At 46.8% G+C, this 26,725-nt stretch overlaps 1 protein-coding gene across 1 annotated transcript in view; it reads right to left on the bottom strand.

Moving 5' to 3' along the window:
- LOC120848313 (medium-chain acyl-CoA ligase ACSF2, mitochondrial-like) overlaps positions 1 to 26,725 on the bottom strand; it is a 261,125-nt gene that overhangs the window by 107,466 nt on the left and 126,934 nt on the right. The window contains exons 7-9 of the mRNA XM_042288177.1: positions 25,567 to 25,684; positions 22,545 to 22,640; positions 1,463 to 1,611 (exon numbers count right to left, since the gene is read on the bottom strand). Of these exons, the coding sequence (XP_042144111.1) occupies positions 1,463 to 1,611; positions 22,545 to 22,640; positions 25,567 to 25,684 (363 nt within the window). The remainder of the gene's footprint in view (positions 1 to 1,462; positions 1,612 to 22,544; positions 22,641 to 25,566; positions 25,685 to 26,725) is intronic.

Raw genomic sequence — 26,725 nt, 5'->3', positions numbered from 1 at the left:
ATTTTCATGATATTATATTCATTGACTTCTTGAACCTGGTCCAGCTTATGCCACCACAACTACTTACCCTAACATTTCTTCGCCGCCTACTTTCAGCCAAAAATTTGACTGTGCAATATTCTAGCAGTTAAGCGTCATCACAATTGCTCTTCCTCTTGGGCTCGACATCAGCCTAGAGAGCCATCTCCGGGAGATCCAATGTAGCGCCTTAAAGCTAGAGATTGTGCGGTGTCGCACGCACGTCGATATATTACCACGCGCATTGACCAGTGAGCGGGTGCGCGACCGAGTGGATAACGCGCTTGACTCTCGTGCGTAGGCCCAGGGTATGATTCCTAAGAGCAAAGTGTGTTCTATTTATTCCTTCCATTCAGATATCTGGTGAATTCGAGCGCCCTGTTGCTTGTTTGGATCCAAATTTTCTACACGCCGAACCTTCTATGCCGATTGTTCCAGAAGCCCACGCGTGCTCCGCGTGGCGAGCCGCAGTCAGTCTTGCCCCAGCGTTCGATCCAGCTGTTTCACCGACATCCGACGCCTGTGACGCTAACTTACTTCTATTTTGTTTTAAGCACAAGTTTGCCCCAATAAACGTTTATTTCATTCCGTTATCCTTTGCCTCAGCATTTGTCATTCGTGACATTATGTGAATTGGACACACCACCGTGCAGTGTGACCAGCGTTAGCTAGACGGAGCCACAGGCTTGGATATGACACACGACCTGCTCCACCAAAGGATGCGGCAAAACAGTTTCGCCGAAATGTTTTTTTTCTTTTTTTTTTTTATAAATTTAACGATTCAATTTTTTTTTTCTTTTCGGTATCTAAGCGTTATCCGGTCTCCATGATTCTCCTCCGGTTTACATGAATATTTCTGCTCTTGATCCAGTATCGCCATATCTCCACTGCATGCCAAGTTTTTGCTGCATAAGAATGTTCATGACATTCAATTTTCGTTCTTTCTTGGTTTGCTGTACTGAATAGGCGTCATATATTATTTTTATAACGCATACAACTGAATCATTACGACAATAATGTTTGCACCACGTTACAAAGCCAGCTTTGGAAATAAGATGCATCTCATTGAAGTGGAAGAACGAACACTGCATGCAAACGTACAATATTATAGCCAAGCACGGTTGCTTCGAAGGGGTCACTAAATGAGAAATAGCTCGTAACCGCAATATCGTTTTTAGACACGGCAGAGTAATAAAATTTGCACTTGCAGGAGTGAGACCTAATTTTAAGGCGATTCTATGAAAACTTAAGCCTCAATATTATTTGGTAGTCGGCAGAGCAGGCTCTCAATACTAGGTTCTTAGTGCTAACATTCACGCCAAGTGTTCAGAGCATTGGTAGTGGGCTTGGCTAAGGCCTCAAGGACGCAATAAAGCCTTCTGTTTGAAATATAGGCGAAGATTCACAGGGGGATAATTGAATACCTAATGAAGGCACGTGTTACCTGTGCTTTCCTATGGCATCCAGCGCCACTCTTGGTCCGAACGCCGCTCCCGGGTGCACTAGGGTAGACCCGAACATCGCGGCAGCCAAAGCGCCCAACGTGCGTCCAAATCCGTAGATCAAGTCTCCGCTGACGTAGATGGTTTCACGCTGCAATCACATGCCATCTTTTTTTAGAATGAAAGGCAGTGTATTGTAACCTCTAATATTTCAACTTTTTGTCGCACCGTCTCTGCTTTTCTGGCTAATTTGAGCAGAGATATTGACGTCATGTGAGGTGACACCAAATAACCTATACACAAATACAATCTCCTCGCTACATTTTGAGGAGAAATTTACGTCACGTCACAAAAACACCAGTTAGTGAAGAAATTCAAAATGTCGACTAAATTTAGCGTGCAAATTGATGTCACGTGAATTGAATTCACGAGTATTATACACGAATTTAGCTCTTGGAGAACCCTTCACTGTCTCCACGTGTCCGTCGCCGACTCCCACATTCTCCGCCGTTGCGAACACGCTTTGACTCCTCCAACGTCTCCGGTGCCATAGGCCGAGGCTCCCGGCCGATACATAGCTTTGCACTCTGTAGAGCCTACAAATCCGAGATAAAACATCCTCGTTTCCTGCCCGATTTGTGCCATTCGCTGCGAGACACATCGGTGGCCCGATATAGCCATATCCTTGAGCTCGATATACAGGGTGTCCCAAGTCATTAGGCTCAATCTATAGTAGACCGTAAAAATGAAGGCCTGCAAATAGCAATGTAAACATTTCGTCAAATGCGTTCTTCACAGGTCAGTTTTTTCTTGTAAAATTACAAAGCGTAGCTCTCTTTGTGCATAAAATAGTACCAAGAAACTTGCCAAGGTCAACGGCGGGCTAAACGCAGACGAGCAAGTCGACCAGCGGCGCGGGTTTGGCGCACGTATTGATAGATAGTGCTACCTCTCTAATAAGACTGCTCGCGACCCCTATGGTTTATTGAAATGAGCATAATCTATTTGTAATGTGCCTTTGTTTAAAAAATAAAAACGATCAATAGAAGCAAAAATTCAAGGAAAAACCTTGAGAGCCCTTCCATCTCGTGAAGAGGGAAGTCCAACGAAGCTGGCGCTCTGGTGATATTTGCAATGTCGGGCTGGGAGCAGCGGCAACGGCGGTTTTATCTTGATGGCGTGCCGCTTCTGGGCGCGCCGACGCTCCTCGTTCTCCCGCTGCTCCTCTTCGGAACGTAAAACATGGATGCGACCCATTTGAAGTCTGAAGTCCAACTGATAAGGTTAGAAGCGCGATATTCAGCAGGTAGCCGCCGAAGAGCGCGTGGCATTGCGCAATGTCAGCGAGAGCGAGAGACGGTTGTGTTGGAAAGACGCACGCGTGCGGTAGCGGCGCCTGCAGCATTGAGTGTTCTAAAGCAAAAGCCTAAATCAAATGGCATCTTGCAAGCGCGTTTGTCAACGCTTTATTTTCGTATTTACTTCGAATCTTTGATACAGAGAAGGCGCCCGCGTGCGACACGGGAGTCTGCAGCGTTAACAGTGCGAAATTGTTGGTCTACGCTCGGTCTGACCCCGGAAACGATCTGCCAGAACCTAGCCATAGACAGCTTCGCTCTAAGAAACGCGCTCGCATAACGACGGCGCTTTTGCTGCCCACGGATTTCGTCTGCGTGTCGTCTGCTTTCTTTCCCTGGTTAGCTACACCATCGGACGCTGCTCCAGACGCCATCTGTGATTACGCGCAGCAAACGCACCACGCAACTCGACTTAGTCATCTACGCCGCCACTCGCCGGTGATCCTTGCTAGTTTCTGGGCCCTATGTTTTGACAAAGAGAGCTACGCCTTTTTATGTTACAAGAAAAACAGACCTCTGAAATACACCTTTGACGAAAAGTTTAGATTACTACGTGCAGGCGTAGATTTTTACGGAACATTTTAGATCGAGTCCTGTGACTTGGAACAACCTATAGACAAACCATCCTTGGTAGAAGGCTAGTAATTCCATCGTCGGCAGGAGCGAGATGCGGCGGTAGAAAAAAGGGCTCGGAGGCTACTTAAGGAAAGAGCCAGCGGGGGCTGAACAAGTCTTGATTGAGGGTCTTCATTCTCGAATCACTAATTGAAGGTGCCGACAATCTGTAGCCGCTATCAGAGAACTAAATTGAGGCGACGTAATGTCAGTCACTAAACATTTTATTGCACATTCCGTGATGTTCTACTTCCTGGCGAACGCCTGAAGCGCGGCTTGATCGACTCGGGCGCTGTATGAGGTAAAATGACCTCACAAGTTTCCCTGCGTTGCCTCACATAAAAGAGCGTTCACCCGCTAGATTTTGCGGGGACATTGATGAGGCGTGACAAATATACAGTCAGTCTTCTCGCTAAATATAGATACAACATGTACGTCGCGCAACCTTAAGTGATGTGACCTATACCAAGTCAGTTGCTTCAATTAATTTAGCGGGTAAATTAAAAAAACAGATTCTTCACCTCTTCATACGACCGTTTAACGTTTTTTTTAAGCACAATTAAACGATGCTTCTTGAAATGCTAAATTTCATTTGTTGTAAAACTTCAAAGGTCGCTGCCAATATTTTTTTCCGTAAGGTAAAAGACGATATCTCCAGCATTGTAGGGCTTAGGATCCCCCTTAACATCCCAGATCAAACAACGTGTTTGAATTTGCGAAATCATACCACAAAAAGAGCTAGCTCTGAGCACTTTTATTGCAAAAAGCGCGTTTAACACGAAGAGACTTGAGAATGAGGGATGCTGTGTAATACTATTCTATTTCACCAGTTTAAAATCAAAGTGAAAGCAAGAAACTCACTCATCTCGTAATGATGTACTATATTACACTTTTTGAACGCTACAATGAACATACGTACATGCTTGAAAACGTCTGCACTTTAGTTACGCTATTATAGAAATGCAGCGTTTAGGCATTGGTTCGTGTGACGTCACGAAAACCATGAACCACTGTAGTGGAAGACGTTTATTTTATTTTTGGCCGAAATGGAGGAGCTGCCATGTGACGAAAGAAAACAAGCGCGTGTTGTCGATGCAGCTCGGCTCGTGCTGCAAAATTATTCGACGCGTTAGCTCTGAGCCACGGCTTTAATAGTAATGCAATGGAGAGCACCGCAAGCCGGTGATAGTATGACTGAAAATGACAGGCTATACTCTAGCGACAAAGAAGCTACTGAGGGATCGTTTCCGATCGCATTTTTTTGTGGGCATTCAGCAATGTTTTTAACTATAGCAATTTCTGTTTGACTATTCATATTGTGCCATTTGATAAGACCAGTTCGCCATCTGTTCCCTCTTTTTGTCGAATGTTGTCTTCCTCCACTTCTCCGGTGGGTCTAATGTGCAGATGTTTAGCCTGATATTCATAGCGAGTAGAAGCTTACAATTTGAACACGGGGACGTCGTTCAGAAACCATGGTTTAACTCGACGCGTCAGCAGTGAGTTTAACCAATTTATCGAGTTAAGTTGTTTATGATTTTTAAATAAGGGTGCAAGGAACATCTCACTGATATTTCATACTAGCCGACAGAATTCTCTATTCTCAAAAGCGATAAAGCGGATGTGTAACATACCAAACAATTAATTACCTTAACTATAGCAAGGTTGGTTGCTGCTATTGAAAAAGAAACAACCTGGCTCACAGATCAATGGTTTACCTCGCTCTCCCCGTCTGTCCCCAGCTCTTTCCCACCAAAACCTAATTGGCTATTTCCCGGTATTCTGCGGAATATTTTGGTAGAGTACTGGACCTCAATTCCACGCTCTTTGATAACCTAGCCGATACGAAGGTTTCAACATTAACTTCAATAGAATCGCATTGCATATTTGCTGGGAAGGTTCAGGCATGGAAGTGGCGCTCTTCGACGGACTCGCACGATTTTCTTTGAGATCAAACGGATAATTTCCTATTTTCTCCTATTTGACGCCCATACCGGCGATATCTGCGATTACACCGTTATAGTCTCAGCTGCTATAGGAGAGCCGTAGCCCACAGTTTACGGAAAGAAAGTTTAACTACGGTCGCGAAGTTTAACGCTGCAGCATGTTAATAAAATTTATGTTTCAAAATGCAAGAGAGTAGAAGGAAAGGCCGTCGTACGGCGTGTTGATAAAATATGACTTGTCGGCGCTACTTTTCATTGTTTTCTTTAGTGTCATGAAATATTAGCTTTGTTTCGCTTTAACACAATCACTGCCAACTGCAAGATGAGTTCATTTTTTAACTCAATGAGGAGCAGCATTTCAATTAACCTCTTCATTATTATCCGTGTGTTTATCCACAAGTAGCAAGTCATCAGGTACAGGACAAGCACCGTGAATCTTTCTCATTTTCTACACGAGACATGGTCGGACCTTGTAAGCAATAAGCACATCACCAACAATTATCCTAGACGACGCCGTGTTCGTCAAATTTCCCGCATTTGTCAACCTGAGGATGTAATATTTTGTTCGCACCTTTTTTGATTCCTCACTCTGTGCCTGTCTTACACGGCCCCGCGTAAAAATTGGCCATGAGCCTTGCTCTCTTGGGATACGAAATGGTTCACCTGGCTCATTATATAGATTAATGAGTCATTCCAGTATATCACAGCCTCCATCTGTGTCAAGGTATTTGCCATATGTTTGAAAATGGCACAACTTTCACGGTTTGAAAACCACAACGGTTCCCCATGAAGCCATCAGCACCAGGTAGGGCGCTCAATAATTAACGTCCATCAGAATCTTTTGCAAAAATTGCTTGGCACAATCGAATGTCAAATGGCGCCAGTACTTCCTTTGGGTTTTAAACTTTTTTTTTCTGTGCTTGGCAATGCAGGTCGCGTAATCTTCGCTTTAGCTTACAGATGTTCAAATGTTCAATAAAAAAAGAATGAATCGTCCCAAAGGAATCCATGTCATTCCTAAGGTCATGAGCAAGTCTGTAGGTATGTTAGAGATCATTAGTTTATCGACAGTTCTTCATAGTTTCGCGATAATTGCCAGATTATTTGAAGCTCAGTTCCGAATATAAAATGAACCTCTTTGAAGTACAACATATTGCGGCTTGGTGTATATTTTTACGTTTCCCGCGCTTTCGACATTTTTTTTTTTTTATACGATTTTTAGGCGCTTCCGATTCACACCTTGTCTGGGTTCTTTGACAAACCTAAATATTCTGTCTGTCGAAACCACTTGAGGATGGCTTACGTCTTTCCGATGTCTATTGAAACCTGCAAATTGAAGCTTGTGGAAATGCAAATACCGTCGCAGTTATGTGAACCCGTCCACTAAATATAAATTATATCAAGGAATCTGACGCCATCAAAGTTTTACCCAATTTTGTTACGTGCCCGTTAACAAAATCCAGCTAATAATCGTCTCCTATCAGAACACCCAAAGACACCTCTTGTGCTTCATTAGGGTTGGAGGTTGTCTTTCCTAATTCGTTCTTGGTGCTCTGTTCTTAACTCTTTAATTTGAATTGTAATATTAGAATCGGGATACAATGTAGCGCTTGCATTGAAGCTCTTGCAGGTTTTGTAATTCTATTTTTTTACACGGTGCGTTGCCACATTACCTCTTTTCACGCAGTGAAAGCTGTGCTTTTCATTCAGTACCATTTCATTGTTCCCTGCAATGGTCATATTGCCATGTGCGCAGCTAGCCAAGTCGGCAGCATGCTTGGCACCACCGCAGATGGACGGGGTTCAAATCCCACCATTGCAAGCCGTTTTTACTTTCTTTCCTTATGTAAGCAGAAGGTTTCGGAATCTTGGAGAGCCGTATAGGGGCTTGTTCGTGCTCACAACGTATGCATCCAGAGCAAACGATGTAGACATTTCTATGCTCCTACCCTATTGAAAAAACCAGCACAAGCTGGTCCCAGCATCCCAGCTTCATGCTGGGTTATTTCTCCAGCATGCCCAGCTTGTCGTGCTGGTTGGATGCTGGGTCGTGCTGGGTGAATGCTGGGCAAATGCTGGGTCATGCTGGGTGAACTGCCCATGCTGGTTAGGCTGGTGCACTTCCCCACTATTTTAACCAGTTTAAATGAATACACAGGATAAACAAGCCAAACGCTTCAGAAAAGCCAGCTCGGCATCTAATTTATTATTTTCGTATTCGCGGTCTGCTCACATGAGCTCAGATGCTACACATCCACTGCGCTGACACAGTACTAACCGGCGCACAGATAGTAGTTCTCGGTGCAAAACAAACAATGCTATTAAAACTAGATTGCTTATCTCTCAACATGAAAAATACTAGACACACGCCAAAAACAAGCAATAACAATAAAAAATACTACACGGATGAGAGAAGCGAACTTGGGTCCCGCCCGTAATGGGGGCGAAGCGTACTCTTGCGTAGTCGGCAGAGGCGAGGAAATCCGTGTGGCTTGGATGGCATTGGCGATACTCCTCGGCACCACCCTCATTCCCGAGCACACAGGTGTTCGAAGACACAAAACGACGCTTCAGTCGGGGCATCCGACTTCTTCCCGCGCTGAACGGACTGCCGCTCGCTGTCTCCTTAAATCCCGCTTCGCTTGCACCGCCGTTCAAGTAGTCGCCAAACGACGCGCACACAGCCGTCCCTACAAAATGTGCCCAAGGTGGCCAAACGTGTCTCAAATTCTCCGTTCCAACCACTCACTCTCTCTCTTTTCTCGCACACAAAGGAAGCTCGCAGCGTGCCTGAAGCGCCCGGTCGTCTACCAAAACCGAGAGGGCAAAGAACAGGACGTGGCATCGTCCCCACCCCAGCCGACCTTGGCGCGCGCGCTCCCGGCAATGCCAGTTCGACAAGCTCTTGCCGACCTTGGCGTGCGCGCTCCCAGCAAGACCAGCTTGAACCAGCTTGGGCCAGATACAGAACCAGCTTGAACCAGCACGACCAGCTTGAACCAGCTCGAGTACCAGCTTGCCCATCTGCAGTGCCAGCTCGAACCAGCTTGAACCAGCTTGCCAAGCTTGAACCAGCTTCAGTACCAGCTCGAACCAGCTTGCCCAGCTGCAGCGCCAGCTCGAACCAGCTTGAACCAGCTTGAACCAGCTAGAATATTACCTAGACGAGCTCGAACCAGCTCGAACCAGCTCGAACCAGCTCGAACCAGCTTAAAAACCAGCTAAACCAGCTTGCCCAGCTTGAAAAAACCTTGCTGGTTTTTTCAATAGGGTAGGTAAGGCTCAAAATAGGCCGCGCCGCGCCTTACCTAGGCAGTATTTCGTAATTGTTCAACTCTGCATTCACATTGACAATCGACGCCTACGACGCCGTCCTGTTACCTTCTGTTATTCTCTTCCTTGTTTTTTTGGCACAAGTTCGCCAGATTAAACGTTTATTTTATTTTTGTCTATTCGTCGCCTCATCAGTCGTTATTTGTGATATTGTGGTGGAAGTGCTGGGTTTTACATTATATACCCGTGAATTGTACCCCTCAAAAGACCAAGTGCGATATTTATTCTCGGAAGGATACCCTTCGTAGAATACGTCAAATTTAACCATTGAAACTCGGTCCCCTGCCACAGGAAGTAAAGAAACAGGACGCGACGATTACTACCCCACCGCTCGTCATCCTTCCTGATACTCCTCGCACTCCGACGCCATTTCACGGCTAAGAGCGCGAGGATATAGGGGACTGGCTGCAACATTATAAATGTGTAATCCACCACAACGTATGGACAACTGGGCAGCACCTCGGGGACCTCTACTTCTAGCTTGAGGGCACTGCGAGGCCGTGCCTTTAATTGAGGTCATCCATATCGAGCGTACACTGAAGTCCCAAGTAAGCCACTTCCACTGTCTCGTCGGCGAAGCTGCTGCTCCAACTGGCGCAGCTTCCCGACTGACCTGTACACCACCGGTGTCGACAGCCTTCAAGAGATCGTCAGGACTATTGTCCGGTCTGAGATCTGCAAGATTCTACCCGCTGCTGATCGCCCGCCCTCACTCTCACTCGCCAGGGTCGTCCGAGAAGAGGTTCACCGAGCTTCGGACAAAACAGACATTTGGAGGTCACACCACTGCTTCACAAAACGGCTTCTGATGAAGAGTGTTAATTTTGATTACCTGAGCAGTTTTGAATTCTTGCTGAAACTTTTTGCGCTCTGACCGCTATTTTTGTTTTCGTGAAAGTGAACATCTCTCTTCTGAAGGATTTGCAATGAGCCTAATGCACGTTTAGTATCGCATCGTGCCTTCCCAGACGCTCTAACAAAACTATGCTTCTGTTACCTTGGGATGTTTTGTACAGAGGCAATTGTCTATAGAAACGAACTGCATTTGTTCTTGAAATAGACTTAGGGCAATCGATCTCAGAACCTGCCATCCGTTTGACATCTTTTGTCGACTTGTTGGAGTGCATGTCAAGCAGATTTCGAAAATGGTATTTTACCAAACATTGCTTTTCGTCGTACATCTCTTCCACAAATTGTATAGATTTATTTTTGCACTATTATATTTTCTAATGTCAGGTGATGGCGTCATTTCCCTCACCCAAAGTAGGTAGGAGAACTTGCCTCTAATGACAATGTCTTTGTTCTTATCAGCAGGTTTTTCAGACTGTGCCCTGTAGGTTTGCACCTTCTTTCTACAGTCATCAAAATATGTCAGCTTTGCATTTGGATCTCCCACTCTGAAACATTGTGCGACCCAGTCGGTAGCATTTTAGACCCAATAAGTGACATCTGGACATGTAATTGCAGATCGGCAAGTCTCGATTGGCTATTGGTGTGTTAGACCAATCTGAAATTTCCTGATGCTTGTCACAAGATGATTGTTGTAATCACATGCAGCTTCAGTTTCACTTGGAGATCAGCGGACGTTAGGAGGCCGTTGAGCTTGTTATGCGTATCAGACGGATTTGTTTTTGATGTTTCCACGATGACGCTAAGTTCGCTGCTGGAGGCATGAGAAATAGCGGACAGCTGTCCTACCGTGTTGTACATCACAATGGTCAGCTGAGTTCGAACGGAATTCCATTAGAGTTCGCATGCTTAAACTTGTAAAAGGTGTCGTCAAACCTGGCCTAGCTCTATGTCAAATATTTCTCTCTTTTAGTGCTGCAAAAATCCTGACAGAAGTCTTTGCAACGATATATTTTGAATATTATTTTTTGGCATTTATATCAATCACACGACCTGGCCCTAAGCGCTGAACCACAGCACGCAAACACTGCTCTCTTTCCCGTACAAAATATGATGCCGGTGCTTGAAGGTGGATGTTTGGAGAGTCACAGGGCACGTAAAAAACTTTGGAAAGCTTGTTGGCCGTGCTCTGTCACTCCGATGAAAAGGCGTGCAGCTGGCTAAACCTTCGACCCGGATCTCGTTTACCAGCCGCCATGTTGGTTTAGGGGAGGAACTTTTCTCAATTGGATAGAAAAGTGTAGCAACTTTATTCTTAAAGGACATATGCACAGGCAAAGGCTGGACGGAAAACGAATGTCATCAAATGAATTAACAAAGGAAAAAATAGTTTTAAGGCTGTATTTACGACACGAAACGAATTTGTAGTTGGCGCTCGTGGGAGCCGCTACTTCCCACGCGGCAGACCTGTGCGCCGCCGCTCCGCGCTACTGCAGGCGCAAGTTACGCCGGTGCCGTTTAGTGCTGCCGCTAAAGCTCCCAGAACGCTCACACTGTCGGCTGAGCACGCTTCTTAACGACGCCAGCGCCGCCGCTAATTTCTAACCGGCGTACCGGCTTACCACCTGGTGCACGCGTTTTTTTTTTTCTTCGGGAGCTCGTATGGGCTCTAAAAGTTACATATTCATTTTCATTTCGTTTTTTTTGCACCTGAATAGAAGATTAATAAGCAACATTTAGAGCTCATTTAAGGCTCCCAAAAGAACGCAAGCACAATGTGTCAATAGCGGCCACGTTTCCGCGGGCTCTCACGGGCGTCAACTACAAATTCAATTCCCAGCGTAAATATAGCTGTGCATTTTTTTAAAAATCTTATTTATCATATAATTTTTGTCCACGTTGTTTAACGCATTTTTTTTTTTCGTCTTTGGATATGTCTTTTAAGGGAGCAAATCTGCTCCCCATTTTTAGGTGCAGCGTTCCACCCTTTTTAAATGAACATAGAAGACACATCAGTTTCTCCTTCAAAGGAGGATGCTATACTTCATTTATAGAGTCTTCACACCTTCCCGGCGCTCACTACCCGAAAAAGATCATCGGCTCATTGCGATGGTATGAAGTAAAAAAAAAACAATTTCCTCATCGTCAACATAAATTTTGTTTTTTTGTTTTGTTTTTCTTGCTTCTAACAACAGCTAGGCGTATTTGAATGAGAAGCAGTGTGTAGGGGCCCATGCTCTGTTGTTTTCTATTTTCCCTTTAAGCTTGCAGCACCATCGCCAATCACAAACGGTGATGTGGTCGCGAGCGCGCGTGATTAAAAGACCTTCCGTCCGGGACATCGGAGTCGCTTGACGTGTTTTCTACAAACTGGTGTCCCGGAATCTTGAACAGCGTCACGTTTACACCTCGCACGCCGGATCCAAGCTAAACATGGAACAAGGCAAGGCTTCTTCCGACGGTGACGTGACAGCAACCTGTGGTGACTCCGCTCTCGCTATGATCGAGGTTCGTCTGCCAACGTTCTGGGCTAAGAACCCGCAAGTCTGGTTTACTCAGGACGAGGCCCGTTTCCACCTGAGAAGGATCACAACGCAAATGACGCGCTACTACCACGTCGTCACCTCTTTACCAGCGGAGGTGGCAGACCAGCTCGACTACGCCACGAGAAGATGCCTACGACCATTTGAAGATAATACTTTTCGCCAGGACAATGACATCAGAGAGCTCCCGCATCCAACAGCTCCTCACTGCCGAAGAACTGGGCGATCGTCGCCCGACGCAACTTCTACGCCGCATGAAGCAGCTGTTAGGACCGCAAGCTTCAGAAGCACAATGTTCCATCCTGCGGCAGTTGTTCGTCCAGAAGCTTCCTCAAGGCATGCGGATGATGGTGGCCACTGCGGACGACATGCCCCTAGACGTCCCGGCAGTGGTTGCCGACCGCACCGCGGAATATTCCTCGCAGACCGTGAGTGCTGTCGCAAAACTGCAACCAACAGCCTGGTAAACACGGGCTTTGAACACAGAAACAAAACTGGAGCAGCTCACGAACGCCATTGCTGCCATGGGTCAATCGCAAACAATTCTAGCGCGACCGTCGCGATCCCCGCTACGCACTCCCTCTCGTTACAGGTCTGCGTCCCCACGAGATTCGCGTTCTGACCAGCACTGCTATGTACTATCGCCGCTTCGGTGAGCGAGCCACACGGTGCACGAGACCTTGCTCGTGGTCGGGAAACGCCGAGGCCCAGCACTAGCAGCGGCGGGTAACCAAGGCCACACAACAAGCCGCTTGTTCTTTGTCGTCGATCAAATCTCAGGGCACCGCTTCCTTGTTGACACTGGAGCTGAAGTCAGCATCTTACCAGCGTCACGCAACGACCGCCTCCAGCAGCAGGCGCCTTCACCTCCACTGCGTTCCGTCAACAGCTCTGCGACCAAGACGTACGGGCAACGATCCCTCACCATCGAAATCGAACTGCGTCGAACGTTTCGATGGGTTTTCATCGGAGCCGACTTGCGACAACCAATATTAGGAGCAGACTTCCGCTCACATTCGGGTCTGTGTGTGAACCTTCAAGCACGGCGACTCACGGATTCGACAACATCATTGTCAGTGCAAGGCTTCCAACTTTACGGTGACTTCGCTGCAACCACTTCCAGCCACATCGCGCTATGAAGCCATCCTCACTGAATACCCCATACTCTTAAGACCCAACAGCCTTGAACTCCCTGCCAAGCACGGAGTCACGCACCACATCATAACAACTGGCCCACCCGCCTCCGCACGCCCGCGCCAGCTTGCCGGCGAGCGCCTCGCCATCGCACGACGTGAGTTCGACCATATGTTGCAGCTAGGCATCGTACGACCCTCAGCGAGCAATCGGGCATCACCTCTGCACATGGTCCCTAAGAAAGACCCCAACGACTGGCGACCGAGCGGAGACTATAGAGCGCTGAACGCCTGCACAGTTCCCGATCGCTACCCCCTGCCGCATATCCAGAGCTTCTCTGAAAATCTAACAGGTACATCCATCTCCAGCAAAATTGACTTGGTAAAAGCGTATCATCAAATTCCTGTGGAACCGGCAGACATAGTGAAAACGGTCATCATTACACCGTTCGGACTGTTTGAGTACGCCCGTATGCCCTTCGGTTTGCGAAACGCTGCTCAGACGTTCCAGCGATTCATTGACAAGGTCACGCGAAATCTGCCTTTTGTTTTCGCTTACTTGGACGACCTTCTTGTAGCCAGTGCCACACCAAACGAGCACCAGCAACTCCTCAGTGTTTTATTCGACTGGCTACAGGAATTCGGCCTTGTCCTTAAACCTACTAAGTGCGTCTTCGGAGTGGATTACTTAGAATTCCTTGGCCATCGCATCACCCAGCTAGGAATCCATCCGCTGGAAGACAAGGTAAAGGTGATTCGCGAGTTTCCGCAAACAACATCTCTGCGTAAGCTCCGAGAATTCCTGGGTCTGGTGAATTTCTATCGCAGATTCATACCACAGTGCGCGAAAATTCTTAAACCAATGACAGACCTTTTGCAGACAAAGAAAGGACCGTCATCGGAAGTCCCATGGAGCGAAGAGGTTGCGTCAGCCTTTTCCACAGTGAAAGAGGCCTTAGCCAACGCTACACTTCCTGTCCACCCACTTTCCGATGCACCCACCCGACTCCTCACCGACGCCTCCGACACAGCTGTAGGAGCTGTCCTGCAACAACAGCTAGACGCAGTCTGGAAACCGCTTGCTTTCTATTCAAAAAAACTGAAGCCTGCGGAAACCCGCTATAGTACCTTTGGGCGTGAGTTACTTGCAAATTATTTGGCTGTCAAACATTTCCGCTACTTCCTAGAAGGACGACCGTTTCATGTACTCACACACCATAAGCCCCTGACATATGCCTTTCGGGGCAACCACACCACATACTTCGCGCGTGAGATAAGACATCTTGCCTTCATCTCCGAGTTTACCGCCGACCTTCGACATGTCAAGGGCCAAGACAACAGCGCAGCCGATGCGCTTTCTCGCATTGGTGCCTTCTCTTCTACTTCTGCCTCCGTGGACCTTCAGACCCTAGCTGCAGCACAGCAGGTAGATTCAGAGTTACAAGTTCTGCGAAATGCAACGACCACACTTGTACTCAAGGACATACCTCTCGCGAATTCCTCAACCACAATCACATGTGACATATCTACGGGAACAGCACGACCTTTTCTTCCGTTGCCCCTGAGACGCCAGGTTTTAGACCGACTGCACGCCATCAGCCATCCAGGTATCCGAAATACACAACGACTGATCACAGCACGCTATGTGTGGCCAAAAATGAACACAGATGTGCGCAGTTGGGTAAAGACATGTCTACAGTGCCAGAGCTTTAAAGTGAACAAACATACCCTAACACCCTTCAAACCGTTCCCTAATCCGGGTGCACAATTCGACCACGTGCACATCAACATTGTAGACCCTCTCCCACCATCTCGAGGATTTACATACATTTTAACAGCTGTTGATCGGTACACAAGGTGGCCCGAAGCAGTTCCACTGGCCGACCTCTCTGCTGAGACCGTCGAAAGAACATTTGTAGGGACGTGGGTTTCTCGCTTCGGTTGTCCATCAACAGTAACGACAGACAGGGGACGCCAGTTCCAGAGCACCTTGTTTACGGCCCTAACTGACCTGCTCGGGGCCCGCCACATCCACACCGCCGCATACCACCCGTCGGCTAATGGCATGATGGAACCCTTACACCGGCAGCTCAAAGCGGCTATCACGGCACGAGACGAACGCCTTCACTGGGTGGACCATTTGCCTCTTGTCCTGCTCGGTATCCGGTCTACATACAAACAAGACCTGAATTTCGCCTCCGCAGAGTTGGTGTATGGTGTACCACTTCGTTTACCCGGAAAATTCTTCAAAGCACCCAAGACATTTGCATAACTCCCATCTCAGACATACTTGAAAAACTTGAGGGAGATCTTCCAACGGCTACAACCAACACCGCCTCGCCTGCCAAGCTCCCGGAGAGTTTTTGTAAGCCAAGATCTAACAACATGCACGCACGTTTCCCTGCGGAAGGAGGGCCTCAAGAGGAGTTTGACACCGCCTTACGACGGGACGTTCAAGGTTATTGACCGTACGGCAAAAACGATGACCATCGATTTGCACGGTCGAACAGAGATCGTTGCCATGGACCGCATAAAGCCAGCCTTCCTGGATGATAATCCTCTACCTCCGACTCCGATCATACAACAAGCAAACTCCCACGCGCCTACAAATTCGCCACCCGTCACTAAGCGTGTCTCATGGAACATCTGACTCTGCCCCATGAGTGACACATTTTGCTCTATGTTGCTAGGGGGGAGCCCTGCAGGGGCCCCATGCTTCGTTGTTTTCTATTTTCCCTTTAAGCTTGCAGCTCCATCGCCAAGCACAAACGGTGATGTGGTCTCGAGAGCGCGTGATTAAAATACATTTCCTCCGAGACATCGGAGTCGCTTGTCGTGTTTTCTACACAGTGAGTCACTAAAGACGGGAACACAGGTGCGAAATAAAGTAGGAAAAATGTAGCTCCGATAAAAGCACCAAAGGAAACCCGACGTTTCGAAACTACCTCAGTTTCTTCGTCAGGGGTGACTGACTGCACGCGGAGGAGAAGCAGCTCCTAACCTTTTCGTCTTCCAAAACAAAAAATTTGTTGTTTTAGTTATGAAGATGGTCGTCTCAGCTTTCGAACCAGGTCACGACGACCATGTGTGCACACAGAGGGCAATGCGCCGAGGGGCCCGTTTAGGTTCCCTGGCGTATGCTGGAGTTCCGAGGGTTCCAAGATGAGTCTTCGGATATTTGGCTCTGTTACAAATGAAACACGTGCGATTTATTGAAGTCAATGCCATGGCCTCGGGTATCGCAAAGTTGGGCGGCGATGGCGCTACGTTCACTGTCAAAATTTCGTACATTGTTTTTGTGTTGGCGGATTCACTCAGGAAATTCCTTCGTCCCGTCGATGTAGGTTGCATCCCAGGTAGCACAGAGCCCTGGACCACAATTTCGCTGCTGTCTGGGAGTTTAGGGCTTTCAAAAGTCTGAAGCAGCCAGTGCAGAGCCAAACCTGACCTCCCTTGGCAGGAGTCTGGGTATTTCGGCCCTAATTCGCCAAACAAGTGCAAAACTTAGGCTTCACTGCCTGGTAGTTCGGTTGTCATCTGGCATCTTTCGGCCTAAATCGCCCAACAAATAAAAAAGTTACGCTTACTTCCTGGTAGTTCGGCTGATATTTGGCATTGTTGGACCAAAATCGCCAAAGAAATGCCAAAGTTCGGCTTCACTTTTTGATAGTTCGGCTGTCATCTTGCCACTTAGGCCATACTCGCCACATATGTGCCAGAGTTACCCTTACTGCCTTGCAGTTCGGCTGACATCTGGCATCTTTGGGCCCAAGTCGCCAAACAAGTGCCAAAGTTGGGCTTCGCTTCCCGATAGTTTGGCTGTCATCTAGCAGCTACGGGCCAAAGTCGCCAAACAAGCACCAGAACTAGGCTTACTGCCTTGATTAACAGAACAGCGCACACAAAGACAAGGACAGAGAAAAGGAACATGCAGGACACACAAGCGCTGCATGTTCCTTTTCTCTGTCCTTGTCTTTGTGTGCGCTGTTCTGTTCATCATGTCATCATACCAACTCGCCCAACTTACAACACTTCTGCTTACTGCCTTGCAGTGTGGTTGATGAGGTATTGGATGTACGCGAGTGGTATGCAACTTAATTAAATAGAAATCAAGTTTTATTCTGCTCGCAACATTTTATTTTATTTTGGGTTTTTCTTGATTTCTCCAATCCAAAGTTGGGCTGAATGTTTTGCCGCGGCTGGACCTAGCTTTGCAAACGCAGATTTCGCCGGGTTGTTGTGTTCGCGCGTAAGTACACATGCCAATATCAGGACGCGCAGTGAGAATGGTTCGACATTGCAGAAACTGCTGCCGTCGAGCAAGCGCTGCGCGAGACTGATGTGTGCACGTGTCCGCAACAGCTATCATTATTAGGCGGCGCATTGCAAAAGCAAGCGTAGCCCTTTGCGTGTCTTGCATTGTGATTGAGCACTGTCAAATCTTAACGATAACAAAAAGCGAGAACGACAGGGGCTCAGTGGCATTGCGCCCGCTTCACACTTGGGGGAACTAGGATAGAATCTTGGCGGGGACGATTTTTAGAGCTCTTAGGCGCCCGTTTCCGGCTTGAGCGGCGTCGGCGTCACCGTCGCCGTCGCCAAGGTCATCCCAAGGTCACCTTAAGGTCACGTGATCCCCAGGTCATGTGACCCCCCGAGGTCACGTGACTCCTCCCAAGGTCACCCCAAGTTCACGTGACCCCGAGGTCACGTGACCCCGAGGTCACGTGACCCCTCCCAAGGTCACCTCGAGGTCATGTGACCCTCCAAGATGACCTCCACGTGACCCCCCAAGGTCACATGACCCCCCGAGGTCACGTGACCCCCCTCCCCCCCGAGGTCAGGTGACCTTCCCGGAGCATATTAAAGAATGAGGGGAGGAGGAGGAAGAGGAGAAGTGTTTACCCTCCCCTCAGTACCCTTCCCTCCTCCTCCTCAAGAGCTGCGCTCACATTTTTTTCAAAGTTATTTTGAAGCATGAGACAACATCAACCCTCACAGTCTTTCACTCCACGCCCCCACCCCCTGCCTACCCCCTAACCAAAGGTGACATTCCAAGCCTCGGGTACGAGCCATGGAATGTCTTCCCTATCAGTCAAAAATGCAGAGGTAGATTAGCTACAATGTTCGTGCCCCTTCGACCTCGCCTTTTGCCACGCCTCCTCACCTGCTTTTCTGTCTTTGTGTGGCTGTCAGCAATCGCGACGGCCACATTAAGCAAATCAGAAGGGTGGAGCGAGACGCGTCACTTCACTCCGAAGAACGCGTAGTACAAAACTGATTGGACGAAAATTTATCACGTGACTCTCTCTGTCGCTCTGATGGAAAATCTGTTGAATACTTTGGGCCGTTTGCCAAGTTATAGTTATAGAAATAGGAGGGCCACGTAAGTCCGGTTCCCAAAATGCGCTCTTCAGTTTTCTGTTGCTTTCGTGCGTTTCAGACGCAGTCGTGCTTTTGGGTTGTCAATGGCCGGAATACATCCACGCCAATTGTTTTGTAATAGCCATTTTTCTCGCCGGAGTCCGTGGAATTCTTGTGCTCTGTTTGTTGGACGCGCTTCGACAAAAACTGCTCTTCGCCGACGACAAGACGTCAGTTGAATTTGCCCAAACTTCTTTCACGATTGAGTTTTGGGGCTGCCCGAGTCGGATTATGCATCGGTTAAGGATTACATTATATCGCGTTTATTAGTAAGTACAGTACAAGCATGCTTCTGATAGTACTTCTGCTTTCCTCTCAATCTTTGCGGTTGTTTGTGTTTTGATTTATGAGTTTTGCTTGGCATGAAATCCGTGTTATTTATATTTTATCATTTGTTTTTGATTTTACAGCGAAGTGTGATCTTTGTAAATATGTCGAAAATAAGCTGTGTGTAATGATAGTGATTTAACAAACTTCTGGGAGCGTTCGAAAAAATTTTGTTCTTCCGCGCATGTTAACGACATGTGACAAATTATATGCAATATCCTATACAACACATACTTGCACGACGTTTGGCCAATACTGAGCATGGTCATCCTACAGTATTCGCACAATATTGCGCGAACGCTAGGCCGGGGCAAAACGACTGTACGGCAATAGTTGCCGGATATCAAACGGTGCTGAAAAACTGGACATTTGAGCGATATTGAAACCGACTTTCGGTCGGTACTGGCACTATACTGCCAAGCACCGCCGTGCTGCTTACGAACGGAGATGATGAGATCCGACCATCGTGTTTCCAATCTTATTTAACTTAAATTTTCTTCTTGAGTGCGCGAAAGAGCACTTTTGTGATACACCACAGAGATTCCAAACTTCAGCAGGCCTCTCGGCTTTCCTTGGCACGTTTGGCACTTCTTTGGCACTCGAGTGACTAGCCAGAGAAGAGCCAAACTTCGGCATGCACCGAATTCCCAAATTAGGATTTACTTTGGCAGTTATGGCTCAGGTCCGGCACTTACTTTGGCACAGCTGTGGCGGATCACAGAAAAGCCAAACTTTGGCTTATCCGAAATATCAACAAATTGGCGTTGCTTGGCTGTGTGGCACTTACTTCGCCACTTCTGTGGCCGAGCCAAGAGCAGCCAAACTTTGTTATGTCCCAAATACCCAAATTAGGCTTTGCTCTGGCAGTTATAGTTCAAATATGGCACTACTCCGGCACCCCTGTGGCGGACCAGAGAAAAGCCAAACTTTGTCATGTCCGAAATACCCAAATTAGGTGTTTCTGTGGCAGTTAGGGCTCCAGTGTGGCACTACGTCGGCACTTCTGTGGCGGACCAGAGCAGAGCCAAACTTTGGCATGCCCTAGTATCGCCCAACTTGGGCTATAATTAGGCAACGTACTTTGGCACTGATGAACGCCACGGTGCAAAACCTAACTGGGCCAAAGTTGGGCCCTTATGTTTGCCAGAACTTTGCCTACGTTGGGCATTTCTCTGGCGTGCCACCTGGGATGACACTCTACGTCTGCGCATTGAATGGTGTAAACCACACCCTATGTTTTTTTTCTTTTGGTAGAGGATCTTTGGGTCTTAATATGAACCTTCCCAGTGTAGACGCGGGCTTGTGGGCCATCAGAATTTCTTCCTTTCCCAATACTCGTGCAAGCGCTTTTCTGGTCCCCTTTACGTAGTGGTCGCTAATGGGCGCGATTCAATGAACTGCCTTCCTTCTAGAAGCATCTGGTTTTATCTGGCGAGTCTTTGGCGTCGGCCGACGCGCTCAATGGTGCTATTAGAGTAGCAATTTTTCTTTAAGTCAGCAATTATGGTCTTCTCTTTCTTGCTATCGGTTTCGGACGAGCAGGTAATCATTGTCCTACGCCTCAGGGTTAAAACAATTGACGCCTTATGCCTTGTTGGGTGGTTAGAGTCAAAATGGAGTTAGCTTCCTGTGTGTATTGGTTTTCTGTGCACCGTAAACGTCAGATCTTGCCCTCGCCGGTTCACTTGCGCATCGAACATTGGCAAGGTACAATCCGTCTTCGGCTCGATAGATTTGAGGTGTGCTAAAAACATTTTTCACGATCAATTTCTTGAGAATGCAGAAACAATCACATACATAGCTTTCCCGAGGAAATCGGCCAACACAAGAAAGACATGCGAAAGTTGAACAGTGGACGTAGCGCCATCGCCGAATATTGGGATACCCTAGACCAGTGTTTCCGAAATGGGGGTCAGCCGACATTTTGGGGACCGCGAAGGCATTTAAGGGTCCGCGAATCCCTGCCTCGTCAGTCAACCTGGCAATAAAAGTTGTCCTTTATCCGATTGAGAAAAAGCGTTCCAATTTTCGGATGAGGTTTCTCTTGTATACATCAACTAAAGAAGTCTACTTCGCACCAGCCCGTAATAATATCTACTTAATGAACCATTATCATGGTGGCACATAGTACATACGCATACAAAACATGGACAAAAAAAGAAGCACAGAGGACGAGGTGTAACTTGCAACTGAGCTTTAATGAAGGAAACACATCAAAAGAAGAATAAAACCGCACATGCGCAAAACTGATGGACTTTCATTAACCCCCTGGAATGCCTGCCGTAACTGTCGAGTGACTGATAAAAGCCTGCTCCTTATTGGATACGGCAACACAAGGAGCACTAATAGACACATTCGTGCCATGCGCTATTATCATGAATGCCTCACGTATCTCGCGGTCCAAATTCGTTTTGAAATTTCTCATAGTCTTGGTATTATTAAAGTCGGCCAGACTCCAATACCTATCACTATGTGCAGCCAATGTACCAGCTAGCCCAACTCGCAACTCCCTGTATAAGTACCAACTAGCCGAACTCGCAGTTTTAATACAGTTTATTTACAAAGCGTAAGTACCAACTAGCCCAACTCGCAGTTTGAATAATCATCATTATCAACCTATAGCTTTCTCTTCCCCTCACCACGAACGGGGTCTTCCATCATCTCCGTGGATCCACGAAGGGTCCGCGAATAGTCAGTGGTTGAGAAGCACTGCCCTACACCATAGCGTTGACTTTGCGAACGCGGACGTGGTCGACAAAGAGGCAAATATCGAAAGACGACTTTTCTTGGAATCGTGGCAAATCCAGCATAAGACAGGAAACCTATACAGGCCCCGGAGTGCATTGTCCTTTTTGTGCGCGCACATGACCTCTGTGACCTCAAAAAAAAAGCTCTCCGAAACTAAATTTTTTTTTTTTTTTTTTATAAGACGAAGAGGTTAGGAGTTTGTGCTGCTCCGCGTATTTTCAGTTACCCTTGAAGAAGAAACCGAGTTGGCTTCAAAACGTCGGGCTTCCTTTCGAGATTTGGTTGGTGCTACCAACCAGGCCGATTTCCGCCGAACATGTTTCTTTTCAAATGTGGGAAAGAACATGGGAAGAACGAACAATATCGAAACTTGGACGACATATTCCGCTACATTATTTTCAAACGAACCTTATGAGGGTGTTTGTGGGAAGAAAAATACGCGTAAGCTTTTAGCCAGATAATGTATGTTGTTTGCGTGGAACACAATCGCTTTATTTCCAAGAATGGTGGAATAATATTCTAGCTTGCTCCATCTCTTATTTGTTTTTCGGTTGATTTTTCGGCACTTATTTTTTTTTGTCCTGAATCCATATGACGTCAGCCGTGTTCGGCAACGCTATCCCCCTCAAAATAGTTATTTATGTTGTTTTTTTATGTTGTAAATATTATTTTTGTTGTTAGTGAAACACCCTGCATATGACTTACCCGAAGTCGCTCATTTTCTAGCCTGTGCCTGTTAGGCCTTATTTAAAATGACGATATTCGTCTCGAAGTATTACGACAACGGAACGTGAATGTTGTACGATACCTGTTGATGGTATCCAAGCACACGGCCTACGGTGTTGGCATTGTTGACAACGTTGAAGTGAGAGAGGCGAGCTGCTTTCTGCAGCCCCGTTGTACCCTAGGTTAAATAAAAAACGCATATTTTAACAATAGTGGCCTCGTAGAAGAGTGGGTTATGCTGCTGTACAGGAAATATTCACTCTCAATCAAGCAGACTGAATACAACGCTTTACGTCTACCTATAGCTACATTTCAGAATAACAAAATAAGGATTTAGTTACATTTAAAAAAAAATTGAAGCAAGTCATTTTTTTTTGTGTGTAACGAGTATTAAAGTTTGTTTCATTCTAGAAAGCAACGTTCGCAACATAAGTTACCAAACCTGGTTCCGACCTCAGCTTGCGTCCGTAAGTTGCACAGCAAAAGACGCCAAATATACAAGAAAAAAGAGAGCGCAATTAAAATTGGGAACGTAGAAGTGAAAGAACGAAGAAAAGTACAGATGAGACGACTGAGCAAATCATCCTCGCCGGTATCTACAAGGACACCCGTTTAAGGAAAAAGTTCTGGTGGGGGCCAGTGGGTATTAGCACAGGGCCGAGTTCAGCCATCAGGATGCCCTTTTACACGTACTCGAATGCTTCACGCACAGCCAGGCCTCACTAGGTCTGAAACTACGACGGGCTCGGGGTTCGTCGTGACGCCACTCACCAAACATTTACAGACACAAATTTCTTCTGCGGAAAAAGATGCAGCTAGAAGATATATGTGCTCACGGGATCCCAAACACCATCCAGTGCCTTTTAAATTAATTGCAGCACTCATTTGTCCGCAAACGGTGTCCGTCCGCGCACAAAAAAAAAAAAAAAACGTCACAAGAAGGGAGCCAAGCGGACAGGAATTTGTGTAGTGAAGGAGAAAGGCGAAAGGGATGGCAACGTCACATGGGCGGAAGCCAGTGCGAGCGCGAAGGCCGCGCAAGACGCAGCTCAGCGTGCAAGGCGGGCGAACGAGACAGAGGAGCGCTAAAGGTGGGAACACATTTGCGAAAAAACGAACCGAAAATCGGAGAGAAATCGGAGGCTGCGAAAATCGTAGCGTGCGATTTTCGGAAGACGAGCCACATGAGCTGGAATGCGCGGCGCGGAAATCGCAATGCACTGCGGTTTTCGTGCTCCGACTTCAGGAGGCTGTGCGGTAGTCTGGCGAACTGGCGTCCCATATTTCGCGCCTCTTAAAAACTTCAGCTATTAAAACCTCGTTGAATGCCACGCGACCCTTTGATCAAGACAGAAGGGGTTTTCTACGAAGGTTGAGACGAGAAAGCAGGGATGGCATACGATGTTGCCTGCGCTGCTTCCGAGGTTGCGTGAGCCGCCATGTTGCGAGCCGATCGTATCTTTTCGTTCCGTCCTGTTCCGGGCTTTCACTCACCGAGCTCCTCCGCCCGGATTCGGAGGCGCCGTGCGAAAATATCTGGCGCTGCAGACCTTTCGAACCGCTCCCGATTTTCGGAAAAGGGGAGGAGCCTAGCTGCCGTGCGATTTTCGTGTGTGGTTTTCGCACAAAATTCGGTTTTTTTTCGCAAATGTGTTCCCGGCTTAATAGCGCCTTGCTCGGCTGGCCCAAATGCGGCGTACGAAGCGGCAAGCCGACGCGGGTCTGCGTGCGACAGAAACCGGAAAAATAAATAAATGGATATCCATTGGTGGGTTCTTAGCGAATGCGCAAGGATCCTTAAGGAACGCTAACCCCGCAACAAAAGCCAAAATGAGGCCGCAAAAATAATAGGACGCAAAAGGGAAATCAAAAAGAGAAACCAAGAAAAGAAAGCCAAGAACAGAAAATTGAAGAGGTCGGCAGTAGCGTTTCCTAAAGGATGATCTGCCTGTGTGGCGTTACCGAAGGGTCAGAGTAGCGCATTCCCTAACAACCCACCAATGTTTTTGCACCTTGGCAACAAAAATATACATATTGTTCCCCAGTCACACAGATGTTTTAGCAACCCGTTTCAAGTTTTTACAGACGCTTTCGGATGAAATTTGTTTCGTGCTATTTATTTAGGTTTAATTGAACCCTGAAATTTAAATCGGTTCCTCTAAAGTTACAAATATACACAGAACCCGCACTATAGAGTCTAATCGGTCGATCCGAAATTCACAACTTCTTAACTGATTTACGTCCATCAGCTGGAAACTGCTTACTGCAGAACAGCGTAATAGCGTCTATCGATATAGCTCAGCAGGTTTGCCACACCCACTCGGCACAACAACCGGTAAATATATATATTGTTTAATCTGCCGAGGAAACAGTACCCGGTAAAAGATTTGGGGCTTATTGTGCCAAGTTATTTTCACCTTTTGCCGGTTTTCAATTTCCTACAATATTGTCAACCGTGACAACTCTCAAAGATTGCTGCTTTACATATTCCTTGTAGAATATGGTGATATTAGACCATTGTTACAAATTCTGGTAAACTGTGGTTAATACCCGTGCCACACGGGCAACTCAAATGCCATTTACAACGAATGACATACGTGTGATCGACGAATCGGCTCGCGATCTGTCGCGCGTGGAACGCCCCATGCTCGGAGTGTCGCGCGCTGATTGGCCGATCGTTCAAATGTCATTCGTTGTAAATGGCATTCGAGTTGCCCATGTGGCACGAGTATGATGCTGGTATACAATGTGTGTCGTCCTTGTTTTAATTATTCTGTTGTTGTTGTTGAGTTGGTCCGAGAGCACATCTAACAGCTCAACAATAATTCTGGCCGCGCGGTGCAATTTGGGATTACAGCGACGTGTCCCAAAATTGTTTGGAAGGATTCATTTAAAGAAACTTGTGAAAAGGGTGCTCGAAATGAAGGTAACCTCACTGACCCACAAGCCGGTTGTACCAGGCTGTAGATTTACGACCGTCAGAGTACGACCTCAGCATGATGCTATGCTGATCGCTAACTTATTGGTTAATTTTTATAATATCGTTCTGTGTAATAAGCTAGTATGATAATGTTAAATATTATTTCGAGCTTTTAAACAATTACCGATGAATACTGGATGAAAGCGTCTTGGTCGAACTGCACTTTTCCAGACACAGAATGCATAGTGGCGTGGTCTTCAGCCGTCGCAGAATTCATCAGGTCGTCGAAAGTCATACTGCCGCTGCGTGAAATGAACGTGTCCATTATATTCTTGTTACAAACTGGAAGAAACTGCCTCTGCTTGCCGCACACTGGCAGCAATAAAAATTTCGTTAAGGCGACGGCACCAAGCATTTGGCTAAATAATTTCGTAGCTGAGTTTGAGTTTGAGCTGAGTTTGAGACGTTCCCTTCTGTGACTGCTCCTTCGGCTAAAGGATTTTTTTTTTTTATGCAACAGTCTCAGACGCTAAACGACATAATATAGCCAACGCTCTAAACGTTGCTATGAGGAAGACCACTGTCAATTTCGATAACCCGGAAATAATTTGCTGCGAAGGTAGTGTGAATAAACATTGAAGAAAAAACAACATATCCATTTTGCACGTGAGAGATTTATTAGAAGTGGTGAGGTTTGGCGTGTAGGAAGTGCCCCTGGCAAGTGGCAGCTTGGGACTTCTTTATGTAGTCCCATTTGGGTGTGATGCACTCTCCCAGCGATGTTTGGGTTGTCAGCCCAGGGAGAAGAAAAACGATTTTTTCTGGGTCCTAACGGAACTCAAGCACAGCTTCGTAATCAAAGATATATACTCCTTTTTTCATTGTCTGAGTGCAGGCAACAGACAAAAATCTGGCTGCGCCCGATTCGGCAAGCAAAGTGGGTGATGTAAAAAACTGGTTCACATATTTGCATTTGAGTGAGCTTTAGTTTGTCCACTCGCGATAAGAGAATCACTGGAACACTGGTGAAATCTATCAGAAAACACTGGAATTGTTTCGACCTGTGGAAAACTAGACCCCTTACTTGTTTTTTTGTTTGAATTATGCTTGGATCAAGCCCACCCACTATTTATGATAAAGTGCCAAATATAACGTTGTCAGATTTTTTTTCAAGCTGACGGTCAAAGAGTTATGCGTACACAATTACACTAACATATTCACAGGTCAAAAGTATTCAGTCAAACAGCCAATATATCTGTTGTACCAAAACCCTTTTCAACGCAGCGGGCAGTCCTGAGTAACTCTGGTACCGTAATAAAAAAAAATGTTCACATCTGCTTTTG

The sequence above is a fragment of the Ixodes scapularis genome, unplaced genomic scaffold (assembly GCF_016920785.2).
Source record: "Ixodes scapularis isolate PalLabHiFi unplaced genomic scaffold, ASM1692078v2 ptg001212l_1___fragment_1__unscaffolded, whole genome shotgun sequence".
In the NCBI taxonomy this organism is placed as follows: Eukaryota; Metazoa; Arthropoda; class Arachnida; order Ixodida; family Ixodidae; genus Ixodes; species Ixodes scapularis.
Note: the sequence above shows the minus strand (reverse complement) of the source record. Positions and strands in the feature narration are given on the sequence as shown.